The following is a 16,021-nucleotide window of genomic DNA, read 5'->3' as shown; positions in this document are numbered from 1 at the left end:
AAAAAACAAAAAAAAAGGGGGGGGAAAAAAAAAGGGCCTTGTAAATGTCTGGAGTGTCACCCAGGTCGGGTGGCACTGTTTAATGTTTTATGTTTTGCAGGTGAACTCCAAAAAGAGTTTCATGCACAAGGACCCCCAGGTCCCTCTGCACTGCAGCATGTTGTAATTTCTCCCCATTCAAATAATATTCCCTTTTACTGTTTTTTTTTTTTTCCCCAAGGTGGATGACCTCACATTTTCCAACATTGTATTCCATCTGCCAAACCTTAGCCCATTCGCTTAACCTATCTAAATCTCTTTGCAGCCTCTCTGTGTCCTCTACACAACCTGCTTTCCCACTAATCTTTGTGCCATCTGCAAATTTTGTTACACTGCACTCTGTCCCCTCTTCCAGGTCATCTATGTATATTGTAAACAGTTGTGGTCCCAGCACCAATCCCTGTGGCACATCACTAACCACCGATTTCCAACCCGAAAAGACGCATTTATCCCGATTCTCTGCTTTCTGTTAGCCAGCCAATTCTCGATCCATGCTAATACATTTCCTCTGACTCCGCGTACCTTTATCTTCTGCAGTAACCTTTTGTGTGGCACCTTATCGAATGCCTTTTGGAAATCTAAATACATCACATCTATCGGTACACCTCTATCCACCATGCTCGTTATATCCTCAAAGAATTCCAGTAAATTCGTTAAACATGATTTCCCCTTCATGAATCATAAAAACATAGAAACATAGAAAATAGGTGCAGGAGCAGGCCATTTAGCCCTTCTAGCCTGCACCGCCATTCAACGAGTTCATGGCTGAACATGAAACTTCAGTACCCACTTCCTGCCATCACGCCATACCCCTTGATCCCCCGAGTAGTAAGGACTTCATCTAACTCCCTTTTGAATATATTTAGTGAATTGGCCTCAACTACTTCCTGTGGTAGAGAATTCCACAGGTTCACCACTCTCTGGGTGAAGAAGTTTCTCCTTATCTCGGTCCTAAATGGCTTACCCCTTATCCTTAGACTGTGACCCCTGGCTCTGGACTTCCCCAACATTGGGAACATTCTTCCTGCATCCAACCTGTCCAAACCCGTCAGAATTTTAAACGTTTCTATGAGGTCCCCTCTCACTCTTCTGAACTCCAGTGAATACAAGCCCAGTTGATCCAGTCTTTCTTGATAGGTCAGTCCCACCATCCCGGGAATCAGTCTGGTGAATCTTCGCTGCACTCCCTCAATAGCAAGTATGTCCTTCCTCAAGTTAGGAGACCAAAACTGTACACAATACTCCAGGTGTGGCCTCACCAAAGCCCTGTACAACCATGTTGAGTCTGCTTGATTGCATTGTTCCTATCTAGATGTCCCGCTATTTCTTCCTTAATGATAGCTTCAAGCATTTTCCCCATTACAGATGTTAAACTAACCGGCCTATAGTTACCTGCTTTTTGTCTACCCCCTTTTTTAAACAGAGGAGTTACATTAGCTGCTTTCCAATCCACTGGTACCTCCCCAGAGTCCAGAGAATTTTGGTAGATTATAACGAATGCATCTGCTCTAACTTCCGCCATCTCTTTTAATACCCTGGGATGCATTTCATCAGGACCAGGGGACTTGTCTACCTTGAGTCCCATTAGCCTGTCCAGCACTACCTCCTTAGTGATAGTGATTGTCTCGAGGTCCTCCCTTCCCACATTCCTGTGACCAGCAATTTTTGGCATGGTTTTTGTGTCCTCCACTGTGAAAACTGAAGCAAAATAATTGTTTAAGGTCTCAGCCATTTCCACATTTCCCATTATTAAATCCCCCTTCTCATCTTCTAAGGGACCAACATTTACTTTAGTCACTCTCTTCCGTTTTATATATCGGTAAAAGCTTTTACTATCTGTTTTTATGTTTTGTGCAAGTTTACTTTCGTAATCTATCTTTCCTTTCTTTATTGCTTTCTTTGTCATTCTTTGCTGTCGTTTAAAATTTTCCCAATCTTCTAGTTTCCCACTAACCTTGGCCACCTCATATGCATTGTTTTTTAATTTGATACTCCTTTAATTCCTTGGTTATCCACGGCTGGTTATCCCTTCTCTTACCGCCCTTTTATTTCACTGGAATATATTTTTGTTGAGCACTATGAAAGAGCTCCTTAAAAGTCCTCCACTGTTCCTCAATTGTGCCACCGTTTAGTCTGTGTTTCCAGTCTACTTTAGCCAACTCTGCCCTCATCCCACTGTAGTCCCCTTTGTTTAAGCATAGTACGCTCGTTTGAGACACTATTTCCTCACCCTCAATCTGTATTACAAATTCAACCATACTGTGATCGCTCATTCCGAGAGGATCTTTTACTAGGAGATCGTTTATCATTCCTGTCTCATTACACAGGACCAGATCTAAGATAGCTTGCTCCCTTGTAGGTTCTGTGACATACTGTTCTAAGAAACAATCTCGTATGCATTCTATGAATTCCTCCTCCAGGGTACCCCGTGCGATTTGATTTGACCAATTGATATGTAGGTTAAAATCCCCCATGATTACTGCCGTTCCTTTTTCACATGCCTCTATTATTCCCTTGATTATTGTCCGCCGCACTGTGAAGTTATTATTTGGAGGCCTATAAACTACACCCACCAGTGACTTTTTCCCCTTACTATCTCTAATCTCCACCCACAATGATTCAACATTTTGTTCATTAGAGCCAATATCTCTGCTTTTATACTCTATCCCCCTTGCAATAAAGGCCAACATTCCATTTGCCTTCCTGATTACTTGCTGTTCCTGCATACTAACTTTTTTTGTTTCATGCACAAGGATCTCCAGGTCTCTCTCTACTGTCGCACTTTGCAATTTTTCTCCATTTAAATTATAATTTGCTTTTCTATTATTTCTGCCAAAGTGGATAACCTCACATTATACTTTCCCACCTGCCAAATTTTTGCCTACTCACTTAGCCTGTCTATATTAGCCCTTTGCAGATTTTTTGTGTCCTTCTCACAAATTGCTCTCCTGCCCATCTTTGTATCATCAGCAAACTTGGCTACATTACACTCAGTCCCTTCACCCAAGTCATTAAATAATGATTGTAAATAGTTGAGGACCCAGTACCAATCCCTGCGGCACTGTTTGCCAACAGGAAAACGACCCATTTATGCCGACACTCTATTTTCTGTTAGTTAGCCAATCCTCTCTCCATGCTAATATATTGCCCCCAACCCCGTGAGCTTTTATCTTGTGCAGTAACCTCTTATGTGGCACCTTATCGAATGCCTTCTGGAAATCCAAATACAGCACATCCACTGGTTCCACCTTATCCACCCTGCTTGGTACATCCTCAAAGAACTCCAGCAAATTTGTCAAACATGATTTCCCTTTCATAAAACCATGCTGACTCTGCTTGATTGAATCGTACTTTTTCAAATGTCCCGCTACTGCTTCCTTAATAATGGACTTTAGCATTAGCATTTTCCCAATGACAGATGTTGGGCTCATCTTGTCTGTTGATGCTTGTTTGCTCCTATTGGCTTTCATGCCTTGATGTACAAGTTGTTCTTGTTTCAAAAAATATATATTTTTGCACTGTTGTTGTATTATGAAGACCTCTCTAAAATAGGCTATAATATTTTTAGTTTTTTTTTGTAAAAAAAACTCACCTGGCTATGTTCCATTAACAGCCGAAGGGGATCCCTTTTAAGTAGTTCTTTTATTCAGCCAGATTGGCAGCAATTTGGATGAAATATGAAGAATAAAATAGCCAGCCTGCATAATTTAAAGAAAAAAATAAAACTAGTGCCACTATTGCACGTAGTCATAAGACTCTCAAAAATACAAGTCTATATGTTTTCTGTTGTAGGTTATGATACATAATGGCTTTACTCCAAATAATGACGATTATGAACTTTGTGCCAGAGTAGAAAATATGGTACTTCCATCTGAGGGTTATTATGGAATCTCTGCAGCAACTGGAGGTCTTGCAGGTGGGTTTGTAGCAAAATTGTGAAGGTGGGCAAAATTTATTTATTTTTTTTTTTTGAAGTGTTGTTGAAAAGTTTGTTTGAAGCTGGAACTCGAGCATAATACGAACTTCACAATCATACTTCCGTATAAGACAAGTTAATTAGAAATGTTGCATTATATTTGTTTCTTGACAGATGACCATGATGTCTTATCTTTTTTGACGTTCAGACTTTTGGAACCTGGCAAACCAGTGGTAAGATTTTGTCATTATTAATTAAGATAGGTGACAAACCAAAGCACGTGATGCAGAATAATACAACTTAAAGTCAGGGAATATGGGAAAATTGGTAAATCGTAACTGAAAGAGAAGGAAGACTGAAGGTGATGAGATTGGGACAGAATCTCATTTTCTCCCCTGACTATTCCAATTTTAATGAATTTTGCTCCATATCACGCTTGTGCAGATCATTATACATTCTGGTAACTCTGGAATGCATATCTTCTGATCTTCCCCTTTAATGTTTCTCGTGCTTATCTTGAGCTGGTGGCTTGTGTTTGTCTTTGTTTACCATGTTCTATTTTTTTTTGTCAAATCCATCCATACTCTTTAGTTTGAGGGAATGCAGCCCTATTTGATTTAGCCTTCCATCGTAATTCGAATCCCTCATCCCCAGTGTCATTCCAGTAAATCTGATTTGTACTTTCTATAGACCATTTGTATTCCTCCTATAGTAAGAGCTCAAAAATTCGCATAACATTGCAAGCATGGCTTAGTCATCATAATGGCAACGAATACCATAGGTTGCACTGTTCCGTGGACCGTATATTAAAGGCAATTTCATCAGCTAATTGAAAGTGCATTCTGAGGATTGACATGGTCACAAATTAAATCCAAACTGGGCAGTACTGATGTCAACGAAGAAACTCACTGATGGCCTCTGCAGCCTGACCATGCCTGCATAAGTGAATTAATTTGCAATGTGCTCTATGGTTGGTTAATTGTCCAAGATCTTACTGTATACCAGTTGCAGATTTATGGAGTGCAAATGATTGACCTTTGTTTTAAATTGCAAATGATCACAAATACCAGAGGCAAAATCAGTCAATTGCTGTTAATGGCATATATCCCTTGTAAGCTCAAGGATGTCTTTCCATCAAAACTATCTTCCCCATTAGTGGTCCAAATAGTCCTTATAGTTTCAGGACCGCACTTGATTCTGCATGTTGGATCACCCACATCCAGAATTGGTGTGCAGAAAGCTTGGACCAGATAAAATGCTCCACATGGTATTTCAAGTCATGATCCATTTTGTTTTCCTTTACCCTTGAGTGCCATTATTTTTGATGCCATGTTGTTGGGAGGAAAAAGCAGACCAAACTTGTTCAAAACATTCTCTAACTTTTTCCAGTTCTGACAACAGGTCGTCAGACTGAAATGTCAACTCTGTTCCGCTCTCCATAGATGCTGCCTGACCTGCTGAGAATTTCCAGCATTTTCTGTTTTTATTTCGGATTTCCAGCCTCCACAGTATCTTGCTTTTGTATCATCCATTTTTTCTGTGTTTGGATTTTGACTAGGTCAAAGAACACTTGTAACCCAATTTGGTTGTGCAACCTAAATCAATATTGCTGCATAGAGAAACAATGAGAAGTGAAGGCTGTACTGTACTCCAGCAGTTCTTCAGTACAGCATTTGTATTGCACAGTTATCTAGAGTCTTCGGTCCATAAATGCCAAAGAGCAAAAGTTTAAAATTATATAATGGCATACTGAGCACTACGTGACTAGATCCATATGTGTGGCTGTTTTTAGAATGAGACACTTCTGGACTGGAATAGGTTTGTGCTCATCAATGTGAAGAATGTCAGTACTGGGGAGAGTTTTTTCACCCCAGACCATTATCAATTGTCTGTATCTAGAGTTCAATATTGTGCTTTAGTTGTATGCTATAATAGATTGTAGGGATCAAAATGGAGCTCTCACTATCTAAGTAAGAACTGGTCTGTGGAGATAAACATTCCTGGAACAAATTGAAGTTGTATTTATTTAGATTGGATATTGTTTGGATTATATTGTAAATCTTTTGAGTATTCTCGGAGATACTGCAAAAATAACATTTTTAAAAAACAATGATTTCTCAAATGCAGTGGTCAGCTCCAGAATTGAAATGTGTAATTAAAGGGCTATCTATAAGCTACACTACCTTATGGTGTCTGACTAAGCACCTATATATTCTCATTAAAATTTTGCAAGTTGCTTTGTGCCAAAAGTATTGATTGAAACATTACTACCAACAAAATGGCATGACCCTCAAAATGTTCAAGGCTGTCCCAAGTGTGTAGATCCATACCAGCAGACCTAATATATTAATGTAGGCTCCTGCAATCACCATGTGAAAAAAATATACAATGACTGAATCCAAATGTATTTCCAGTAAAACTGGAAAAATGATTAATTCTTTGGGGGGGGGGAGAAATTGCCGTCAAAGGCTTCTTCCTGTGGGGATACATTCGATCTGTCAAAATAAATTTTGACATCGGAAAAACCGGTTCTCTGCGCATGCGCATCACATGCCGGGAAACAGCATTTGTGAGGCCTCGTCAGGTGTGTGTGCATTATGTACGCACCCGGTGAGGCCGCAATTTTCGGCCTAGAATCTATTACATTTCTAGTGGATCCCTCTAATCAACTAAGACTTAAGTCTAGGGTTTTGTGGTTATAGTTTGTACAGAACCATACAACAGCGTACCACTCGAGCATTTGGCATATAATGACTGGATTTTCCTATCTAATAATCTTCTTGAATATCACTTCTCTACAATTTGTCTGATTTTATATGCTATGTGATTTCCAATCAGACATATAGAAGCTAGCAATAGAGAAATTACTATGATGTTCATTAGCAGCACACATTAAACAAAGTGCAATGATCAAAGTGCTGTCATCAATCCTACTGTTACTGCATTTTCTCTTCAATTTTGTGCCAACGGGATGGAAGTATTTAAAATGCCTACAGTGTGGCAACTGGTCTGTTGGGCAATCACAGGGTCTTACGAATAGAACATAAGAACAAGGAGTAGGAGTAGGCCATTTGGCCTCACGGGCCTGCTCCGCCATTCAATAAGATCATGGCTGATCTGATCCTGGCCTCAACTCCATTTCCCTGCCCGCTCCCCATAACCCTTGACTCCCTTATCATTCAAAAATCTGTCTATCTCCACCTTAAATATATTCAAAGACCCAGCCTCCACAGTTCTGTGGGGTAGAGAATTCCAAAGATTCCGACCCTCAGAGAAGAAATTCCTCCTCATTTCCGTTTTAAATGGGCCACCCCTTATTCTGAAATTATGCCCCCTACTTTCAGATTCCCCCACGAGGGGAAACATCCTCTCTGCATCTACCTTGTCAAGTCCCCTCATAATCTTATACGTTTCAATAAGATCACCTCTCATAATTCTAAACTCCAATGAGTATAGACCCAACCTGCTCAACCTTTCTTCATAAGACAACCCTTTCATCTCCGGAATCAACCTTGTAAACCTTCTCTGCACTGCCTCCAATGCAAGTATATCCCTCCTTAAAACTGTACGCAGTACTCCAGGTGTGGTCTCATCAATGCCCTGTACAGTTGTAGCAGGACTTCTCTACTTTTATACTCCATTCCCTTTGCAATAAAATATATAATAGAATATTAGCTTTAAAGGTTGAATTGTAAGAGATGGCTTAATTAATTACTCGCTCTAGAATTAAAGCCATATGTCTGAGTTTAAACTTTTTTTTTCTCTTTCATATACCTCTTTCCTCCCCCCCCACACCCAACCCCCAAAGTTAGCAGCTCAATTCTGAGGGCTGGTTCCACAGATACTTGCAACCCTCACCCAGGTGGCCACTCATGTGAATTCACATAACTTTCCCTGTCCAAGCCCAGGAAAACTGTAACCCATTATATCACCTCACTGCTGCCTTGGTTGAGATCAGCTGACTCAACACAGACCAAGGATTGAAATAGGATCCTTCATGACTTGTCTGATTCGATACAATACAATATGGTGTATTTAGCTACCGACCCATAATTAAACAATCTTTTTCTAACGAGCCTTGTTACACTTTATACTGGTTTTTTAGAGAACTATGGAACTATTGGCCCGGATTTTGCAGTCAGCAGTGCAGTGAAGGCTCTAGCTGCTGATCTCAAAGAAAGCTGCCCACAAAGATCTAGCAATCCCTGGCATTGATTTCACCTTTCCCGATGTTAATTTGATTCTGGTGGATCGCCAGCATCTTAACAACAGTGAAGTCATCAAGCAGGCTAAGCAGCCAGCCACATTGAAGAATTCTCACAGATAGCAAATCAGAATGCATTGATTATCTTTACATTTTACAGAGAGCGAAATAAAGATTCGGACATACACATGGGATTAAAGTAGAAACTAAAATATCATAAATTTCAAAAATATTTTTATTTATATTTAAAAAAAAAAGGAAATTTATCCACTAATATGAAATTTGTTTTTCAGGACCAGAGAGGTTGTACAGCAGTAATTATGACTTCGTACATAGTTTAAAAACCCAATTACATTTCATTGAACAATACAACTGTTTTGTTGAGGGGTGGATGGAGGGGGATGCAGTTTAAACAGCAATATTACAGAGTAAAAGGGGAAGTTCACATCAGTACAGTGATTTTTCAAAGATTGCCATCTGTGGGTTCTTCAACCCTGTGGAGGAGCAGGGAATCACTGACAGCAACTTTTGAATTTCCACGTTTAACTGCGCATATGTGGACACCAGAAGTTGCTGTCAATTTCAAGGTGATGTCTGCAAACTGACAGTTTCACTGTCATTGCAACTGCAAAATCTGGGCCGTTCCTTCCTTACATGTGCTTTGAAGATGAAATTGCTCGAACAAGTAACTGGTCCTTTTTGGTTTTAAAACCATTGTCCTTGAATTACATTTGTTTTAACATTTTTATATTTTGGTTTAAATATGATTAACTTTTGGTGTCTGGTATAGGAGGAGCCTGCTGATTCAGGAATTCCCCAAGAAGAAAAAGAGAAATATCGAGAGGAGTATGAAAATTTCCAACAGGCACTTGATAAAAAGAAAGAAGAGTTCCAAAAAGATCACCCGGATATGCAAGGAGAACCAGGTTGGGGCAAGATTTTTTTTAACAATTAAATTCATGTTTGAGTATGTGTATATATAGATGTAAACTGTTGAAGCTTTGTTCCCTCACTTGTGATTTATAGATTTGTGCAGGAATTCTTTGAAATTTTAATGTAAATTCCTGTTTTCCCTCTAACACGAGGGAATAAAAGCTCAGTTTTAAGTCTCAAACTGCTACTGTAGTATCATGTGGAATTTAGCCATTCTACATGTGCAAGAATTATTTAATGAAAATTTCAATGTGTAATTTGTATGTTAAAAAGATCTCTTGTCCCCACATTGTATGCATCATATCTAGAATTTATAAAATATCAAATTAATTACCTTTGGACTGTCCCATACTCATTACAGCGATAATTATCCAAACTAAATCTAATCTCCACAGTACAGCAGTACACTTCTGAAGTTATTTAACAGCTATGATAGCACACTTAATACCATCACGAGGTTAAGCACTGAGGATTACTTAATGATGCATTGTCAGAATATTGACAGGCTCTTTGACCATAGGGCAACATCAGTCCCACGCCTGATCCTGTCCTTCTTCATGTCCACACAAACACTTTGGACCGGGATAGTGATTAGGAGCTCGGAACATTTTTATACCTCTCCATCATAGGCAGTCCCTCAAAACGAGGATGACTTGCTTCCACGCCGAAAAGGGATGAGTTCACAGGTGTTTCAATGAAGGATCTAATATTCCAGTCCCGAACTACATCTTGAAGGGTGGAAGATGCCTGTGCGTGGATTTTTTTTTAACGTGTGGTGGCCGTTGCATCCCAGGCACCACACGGTCTTGACTGAGCTAGGTCTTAGTCCAGTGGCAAGGATTAACCAAGATGACTGGAGACCAGCTCTGCTGCACGGACCTAGTGTGCACACACATCGCATTGTGGGCTGGCCCGTGCTGCCCCTGGGCTCTCGCCTCTTCTGGGCCCCAAACTCTCACCTCTCCTGGGCCCCCGATCACATCCCTCTACGAACTCTTGCCGCTCCTTCGCCCTGACCTCGCCACTCCTGCTGTACCTGCCCGCACTGCAGTCAGCTGTTGCCCTCCTGCAGCAGCATGTGCTGCTCCCTGCAGTGGTATGCCGCCGCACATTGCTCCCTCTAATGGCCCCGGCCTGCTGATGGTCTTGCAGGCTGGGACCGCACCGATTTCCAGGCCGGGCTGCCGCATGCTGCTCCCTCACAGATAAACAGCCCGAGTTTCACCACAACTCTGCTCTAACACAACACCAATTGTAATGCCCCTGTAGCAGTGCTAGCTAAAATCGGCTAACTCTGCTCAGACCAGGGAATGAGTCTGGAAACTACTTGCTCTGTGTGGCTCAGTTTCTCACTGAATAAATTCACTATCTTTGGGGGAACCCACTAAATGGAAATTGTTTGAAGGGAATCCAGTTCTCACTTGGTTGGATAGTTGACAATATCCTCCTATTTGTGGATGTAGAATTTCAATCCAATAATGAGGAAGACCATACCCAAGCTAGGTAATGAGGAATTTTGGAATTTTTTTTCTCTCAAGACAAACTTTTTTTTTTAAGCTTGTAACTTTAATATCTAATAAAAGCCTTGTTTTTAAGTTCTGAGAGTTAATTTTGTGTTTCTGGCAGGGAGCCTCAAAGGCCAGGAGCATTTATCAGATAATTGGGCGTACATGATTTTCTGGTCATTTAAAATAATGGTTGGATAATCATGGCAGTATGTGCCCAAATTTCTGATTATGCACTTCTGTGCAAGTTTCACCATCAGGTGTATTTTGTAATGAGTATAAATAGTTCTGCAACTGGCGAGCAGTAAATCAGTGACCAGAAGCCCAACTGAAGCTTACTTTACATTTCTGTAGCTGATTTGTTTGAAACTGTGAATGAGCGAGAGTTGAGACAGATATTTGAAGGTCAGAACCGCATCCATCTTGAAATCAAACAGCTGAACAGACAACTCAACATGATTCTGGATGAGCAAAGGAGGTATGTCACCCTAGTGACCGATGAGATGGCGAAGAAGGGAAGTAATACCGCACCACAAACAGGACAAGTGAGTATTGCAATATGTGGCTCTCAGTTAGTTTTTCAGACTAAAAGCTGTGCTTCAATTTTCTTGTCACTAAGTTTTTAAGTATAAACCAGATCAGGGGCTGAATGGTAAGCTGTCAGCAGTGGTTCAGTGGTAGCATTCGTGAAGATGTTCCTCTGTGCCTCATCAGTTTCAACTCAGTTTTGTAAGTATCGGGCTGAAGAACAAACTACCTTCTATGCCCACAAGTTGATGGTGAGTTGGACAGTTTTTTTAAAAAAAAGTTAGTGAGGGAGTGTTACTTCTGAAGTTGGAATTGATAGAGAATTTTGATACAAAATTACAAGAATCTTTACTATGCGTCTGTATCTGTTCTATAGTCTCGACGCTGGATATCCTGTTCATTTTACAAAACTGAAATCACTCATTTGAACTAAAAACTACAAAAGATAAATAGTTGAAAATCATTTTCTTTGCTGTTCTGTAAATCATTTTTGTCTAGTTTTCCAGAAGCTAGACAACCGCCTTTTCAGATTGAGCGTTCCTGATCCTGACAACACTCTGGGTGAAAACATTTATCATCTCCCCTTTAGATCTTTTGCCATGATTGTAAATCTTTGACCTCTGGTTATTGACCCACTCGCCAGAGGGAATGGTTTTCCTCCACCTACTCTATAAAAACCTCATAATCTTGGAAACTTCTATTCGGTCACTCCTTAACCTTCCCTGTTCCTCAATGTTTGAGACAGGAAATAAGCTGATTTTAATGTAATTAGAAAATAAAAAAAATCACTGTTAAAGGGATTTAAATTTTGGCCTAACTATTTCTTTTGTGAGTTGATTTTTGCTAATTTCTCCCTTCTGCTGTCCTGCAGGTTCAGGTTGAATTTAGCAGGCAGAGAGTGCAGAGTGATGCTCTTGCTGCTCTCGCCCATCAATATGGCTTAACCTCCAACTTGAACAGCCGCACTTCATCAGCGAGACATTATCATTTGTAGACAAGATATCCTTTGTAACTACTCTGAGGCTTCCAATTTATATTAAATTATAGGCATTTTTTTTTTGTCTGAGTGCTGTGAATCAATGCCTATTTGAAGCTAGATTGAGGCTGTCTCAAGCTTCCACTTGCAACCAAAGGTGAAATTTGTCTTATTCCAATAGTCTAGGTAAGATTTAAACTCTAGTTTCATAGGTGTGCAAATGCGATGACATTTTTACAACAAGGAAATTTGAGGAGAGCTTTTGGACATTTGTGCAAAATCAGCAAGAGAAAGTCCCAAGAAACTAGGCGCTTGCATTATGTTAGTACCTGTATGAATATTTTATTGCGTTATTAATCTGCTCACTTATTTACATTTTTTTTTATTTAAAGTGTATTTGAGTTAGTGATAATGTGGTTTATCTAGATTAAAATATCTTTAAAATAGCCACTATGTCATCACTAATAAAATGTTAAAATCTAGTTGCACATTCCAGATTGCACAGATTGGGAGGGGTTCAAGACAAAGGTTTCAGGTGAATTAAGGTTAGAGGGTAGGAGATAATTGGACCATGGTGCAGAGATGTAATTTAGTCCTGCTATTGAAGTGGTGCATTCTGTGCTTATTTTTATATTTTCATTATAAAATCCTGTGTTTACATTTATAATGAGAACTGTCTATGTAAACTTGGCACACTAATTAGTCTCTTGCCAGTGAAGTAGTTTGCTTTGTAAATGCAGATGTAGGTATTTATAATGGAAAAGTTGACATGAAGTTTTCAGGTGCAAAAGACACATCATATTGATATGAAACTGGCTTTTTAATGCACTTTATATCTACACATGTGAAACTGACTGCTTTTTAGAAATTCTCAGTATACTGATTGATACAAAATATGGGAGGAACAATCTTTTTAAAGCTGGTTTGTATGTTACATCGCTGTTCTGTTAAAGTTTAAGGAAAATTATTTTCTGTGTTTTATTTTAGCTCCCTCAAGGAGAACTTGACAATATTGTGAGATACCAGCAAGAGGTGCTTAGGCATGTTGGTGAATTGAAGTGAGTGACTAATGGTTTCCAATAATACTTTTTCACATGACACTTTTGTATTGTGTTTGTAAGATGTAGCTCAAGAAAATCATTGTATTGTGTTCAGAAAATCCTATTTTAATTGTCTGTGGTGAGTAAAAGAAAGACTTGTATTTATGACCTCAAGACGTCCCAAGTGGTTGACAGCCAATTAAGTACTTTTGAAGTGTAGTCATTGTTATAATGTAGGAAATGCAGCAGCCAATTTGTGCTCACAAACAGCAATGTGATGACCAAATAATGCTTTTGTGATGTTCATTGAGGGATAAATATTGGCCAGGACACTGGGAATAACTCCCCTGCTGCTCTTCAAAATAGTGCCATGGGATCATTTACGTTTACCCGAGAGCGGACAGGACCTCAGTTTAACATCTCATCGGAAAGACAGCACCTCCGACAGTGCAGTACTCCCTCGGCACTGCATTGGAGTGTCAGCCTCGATTTTCTTGTGCTCAAGTATCTGGAGTGGGAGTTGAACTCACAACCTTCTGACTCAGAGGTGAGAATGCTACCAACTGAGCCACAACTGACAGGTATCTACTTGCTCTTCATTCACCCATCCCAAAAATCAAGGTATTCTAAAATGGTAACCCTCTTAACTTGTCTTGGTTTTAAATTTTCGTGTCCCCTTTCAGCAAGAAGTTATTCCATTGATGTTGGCAATTGGTACAGTTAATGAGCGACTCTGTAAAGAATTTAATGGATCAGATTTTGAACAAGTCCTAGTTCAAATTTATGTGCCATACCAGCTGGCTAATTTCAGTGCCAGTAAGAAAGGAAAAATATGCACATTTTTTTTCAGTTGATTAGCTCAAATTTCATATTCCTAAAATAACAAATGACAGCTGAAGACGTTGTCAATGAATCAAACACAAGATGGTAAATTTCCAATAAACTACAAGGAAATATAAAAACATTCAGTATGAACAGTGGAAAATCTACCAATAAAAGAGAAAAACTAATTATATTTTCAGATATTGTTTGAACATCCTTTCTGTTGCCACCGCAATTTCTTTACAAAGGCAAGAACTTACTAGAGGAGATGAAGTTTGTAACAAACATAAAATTTCAAAAGAAAATGATTAACATTACATGTTCAGTAGTATTTTTTGTTTGAAATTCCTGTAGCAGTGTTTCTATCTAAAACTTGTACCTAATAGGAGAAGTCTTGAATTTGTGTAGGTTCCCTGAAATATCACTTCAGTTAAACAGATTAAACAGGATAGCATGCTACAGCTCCCAGTCTAAATCTTCTGGGACTTTTTTGATTGGCTGTAAGACTGACTATTCGCAGAGCATTCCAGGACTTGTTTGTAAATCCCAGTCACTCAAGAAAAATTTCTATGCATGAAATTCCCCAAAGAATTGATTTTGGGTGTTGGCCAATGTTATTTTGAGCTTCAGATCCCATCACCAAGACAGCCTATTTTCACCTCTGTAACATCACCTGTCTCCACCTATGCATCAGTTTTATCTGCTCCTGAAAACCTCATCCATGCCTTTATTACCTCAACTATTATTCCAATGTTCTCCTGGCTGGCCTCTCACCTTGTATCATCCATAAACTTGAGCTCATTCAAAACTATGCTACCCATATCCTAACTCGCACCAAGTCCTGTGAACACATCACCCCTGTATTGGCTCCCAGTCCGGCCATGCTTCGATTTTTAAAATTCTTATCCTTGTTTACAAATCCCTCCATGGCCTCGCCTCTCCCCATCTCTGCAACCTCCTACAGCCCCGAGATCTTTGCGCCGCTCCAATTCTGGCTTCTTGCAATTCTCGGATTTTAATCGCTCCAGCATTGGCGACCGTCCTTCAGCTGCTGAGGATCTCTCTGAAATTGCCTCCCTGAACCACTCTGCCTCTAAATCCCCCTTTCCTCTTTAATGCGCTTGTTAAAACCTGCCTCCATTGCCTCTCCTAATACAGTGTATCCTTATGTAGTTCGGTGTTAACATTTGTTAGATGAGGCCCCTGTGAAATGCCTTGGGACATTTTACTACATTAAAGGCACAATATAAATGTTCTTGTTGTTTACAACATCGAAACAAAGTGAAGCATGAACCTCTCTCCCTTGCAACAGTGTAACTTCTGACTCATTGTGAACAACACTATGGGAGATCTATTAGTGAATATAAATTTATATATAATATATATAATTTGTATTTCTTAAATCTGATCTGTACTAATATTCCAAAAAAAAGTTCAAACTGGGTTAGCACATATTAAAATTAGAGCTGTATTCTGCCAAAATTAGGTAATTTAGATTGCCAAATGGATTAATTAAAATCCAGAGCACACAAGGTTCTGGATATTGTTGTAGCTTTCTCACGGTCACAAGGTGATCAGATGTTGCTGTACTTTGTGGAATAGCTCTAGTAAATTAAATTTTTATCTGTTAATCGTACAGTAGAAGCCTTGGATAGAGGAGATTATCTAGATAAATTCTTAATGCTGTAGGTTATGTCTACACAGGTGGCTTCACAATTTTTCTGAAGGGACTAGTGCCAATGTTTCACAACATTGTGGACTGAGTTAATCCTAGTTTTTAAAAAAAATCAAAATCTGCTGCGAAACTGTGCCACATCTTGAAGCTTTTTCATTCTTGTTAATTTATATCTGTATTTGCCCATTCACACAGCAGTTCCATCCCTTTCATCTTTAGGACCACAACTATTCTGACTATTTTGAGTAGCTTAAAATTTCTTCTTTATCTTTTTTGAATTCATTATCGGGTGCTGCGGGAAAGGCCTGCATTTATTGCCTATAACAAGTGGCTTGCAAGGCTACTTCAGAGGGTATTTAGTCAACTATGTTGCTATTTGAACT

At 39.4% G+C, this 16,021-nt stretch overlaps 1 protein-coding gene across 1 annotated transcript in view; it reads left to right on the top strand.

Annotated features, from left to right (window-relative positions):
* The window catches only part of lman1 (lectin, mannose-binding, 1), an 83,344-nt gene that overhangs the window by 31,100 nt on the left and 36,223 nt on the right, over nt 1-16,021 (top strand). Inside the window, exons 6-10 of the mRNA XM_070867897.1 lie at nt 3,832-3,955; nt 4,130-4,188; nt 8,950-9,085; nt 10,952-11,142; nt 13,089-13,159. Of these exons, the coding sequence (XP_070723998.1) occupies nt 3,832-3,955; nt 4,130-4,188; nt 8,950-9,085; nt 10,952-11,142; nt 13,089-13,159 (581 nt within the window). The remainder of the gene's footprint in view (nt 1-3,831; nt 3,956-4,129; nt 4,189-8,949; nt 9,086-10,951; nt 11,143-13,088; nt 13,160-16,021) is intronic.

Source organism: Pristiophorus japonicus, chromosome 2 (genome assembly GCF_044704955.1).
Source record: "Pristiophorus japonicus isolate sPriJap1 chromosome 2, sPriJap1.hap1, whole genome shotgun sequence".
Lineage (NCBI taxonomy): Eukaryota > Metazoa > Chordata > Chondrichthyes > Pristiophoridae > Pristiophorus > Pristiophorus japonicus.
The sequence above is the reverse complement of the archived record's forward strand: the minus strand, read 5'-3'. Positions and strand labels throughout refer to the sequence as shown.